The sequence below is a fragment of the Oncorhynchus masou genome, chromosome 10 (assembly GCF_036934945.1).
Source record: "Oncorhynchus masou masou isolate Uvic2021 chromosome 10, UVic_Omas_1.1, whole genome shotgun sequence".
Lineage (NCBI taxonomy): Eukaryota > Metazoa > Chordata > Actinopteri > Salmoniformes > Salmonidae > Oncorhynchus > Oncorhynchus masou.
In genome coordinates this window covers 16,101,193-16,103,097 of record NC_088221.1, presented here as the reverse complement: position 1 = coordinate 16,103,097, position 1,905 = coordinate 16,101,193, and the positions used below count along the sequence as shown (strand labels likewise).

Here is a 1,905-nt window from a genome sequence, read left to right as displayed (position 1 = left end):
AAAGCTACGTTGCTATACGATATGGAAGCCCCTGAGAAGCTCTGCTTTTTTCTACTAATTTAATTGGCCTGAAGATGCAAGGGAAGTGTGTGTGTGTGTGTGTGTGTGTGTGTGTGTGTGTGTGTGTGTGTGTGTGTGTACGCCCGTCTCTTCGCCAGTCCTCGGGGATAGCACTTCAAACTTGTCTAAACTCCACTGTCGACATTTGAACTAATGCGAACTGGCAGCTTCTCCCGAAGCCATTTGGCCAGGTTCGACAGCTCCATAAGCAAGCTCACTTTTGAAAGCTGAAGAGAAACTATTCTGTTGATGAGGTAGCGGCAATGTCTCTACGAGGAGAAATAAGAAGACAACCAAACCTGTAATGGAATGTATCCAAGCAAGACCAATAATGACAAAGAAATACTTCACTGAAATCCTCAAAAGTATCATCTGCTTTAATGTTGTACCTTTACAAATCAATGAACTTAAAACGGTAGGCAAGTGGCTCTTCATTGACAGGCTCAACTAAAGATGTGGCGGAGCCTAGTGGTGGGGAGGTGATACAACTCAAAAGGGCAAAGGTCAAAACCATAGTAAAGAAAAGCAAAGAGAAATTTAACATAGTCCATGTTCATGTTTACCCAAAAAATGAAAATTCGACACTCTTGGCCACTTTGCCAGCATAGAATTCAATAAGGATACCCTCTCTTTAAAAGAAAACATTGAATTACCATTGTTTTCTTCTCAATCTCTTTACACAGTATATGGTAGTTCTTCCCTAACAGGTAAATACTGCTCTGTTAAAAAAAGCATCAGAAGCAGAGAGTTGAAGGTTGGAGTGGTACTGTGTCTCACACAGCGACAGAGACACTGTCATATACGGTCACATTTTGGAGGGAAAAAGCCACATGCTCTGCAAATGTCACCCACACGCCACCGCTAAAGGCCTCGCTATGGGGGGTGCCTCCGCGTTTGAGCAGGTCACCACATCCCGGGGGTTACCACGGTAACATCAAAGCCAGTATTATTCGCTCCAGAGTTGTCTCTTTCCTTGTGGAGGGAGCCCCCCTCCCCCCCCCAAAAAAAGCATCTCAATCGGATGAAAATAAAGAGGGAGCGTGTGTGTGTGTGTGGGTAGACGGAAACCGAGAGAGAGGGGCGAGGAGAGGAGAAATGAATAATAAACAGCTCGCCCTGAGAACAGTAAAGAATTCACAGAGTGTGGAGACCGAGAGCCATAAGGTTGGAGGAGCACTGGGAGAGAAAAGGAGCGGCGTGGTCTACTGTGGTCTAATGAACTGGTTGGCAACTGTGTGTGCGTGAGTGCGTGTGACTTGTTTTCCTGGACAGGTTCCCAGATCTTCAACTCTGTTCCTGTTTAGTAATGGGTACAGGATGAGAGGGGAGGCAGTGTGTGCGTCTTCACTAGGCATCATGCTGTGGTTACAGAGCAACACTAGAGGAGTGTGCTGTAACATTCAGCTTCTGTAATACTGGGAGGAAACACTGACTGGTGGAGCCGAGTCTGACTGACTTGCCAGACGAACACACCGCTAATACACCTGTCATGGCAATAGGCAGTCTGGTCTCTAGAACAGAATTGGAACTAGAGTGACATCTTGTTTTCCCTCTTCGAGGGGAGAAGATGAGAGGGTGATGGAGACACGACAGAGAGTGAGAGAGAGAGAGAGAGAGAGAGAGAGTGAGAGAGAGAGAGAGAGAGAGAGAGAGAAGCTGTGTACGTGAGTGTCCGTGTGTTTTCAGTCAGAAGTACATCTCCTGGAAGATGTTCTGTCCCATCTCGATGTAGGCCTCTTTCTCCTGAGAGCTCATCTTCTCCACTAGCTCTGGCCTCTGGCTCACCTCCCGATAGGAGAACGACCGCCCCCCCACCATCACCATGGACTCATCGGCCCCCACCTC

General features: G+C 47.3%; 1 protein-coding gene across 1 annotated transcript in view; it reads right to left on the bottom strand.

The window, feature by feature from the left end:
- Positions 1-411: 411 nt before the first annotated feature.
- The window catches only part of gtf2e1 (general transcription factor IIE, polypeptide 1, alpha), a 45,022-nt gene continuing 43,528 nt past the window's right edge, over positions 412-1,905 (bottom strand). Inside the window, exon 5 of the mRNA XM_064976037.1 lies at positions 412-1,905. This exon is cut by the window's right edge and continues 305 nt beyond it. Coding sequence (XP_064832109.1) covers positions 1,747-1,905 — 159 coding nt within the window. The 3' untranslated portion in view covers positions 412-1,746.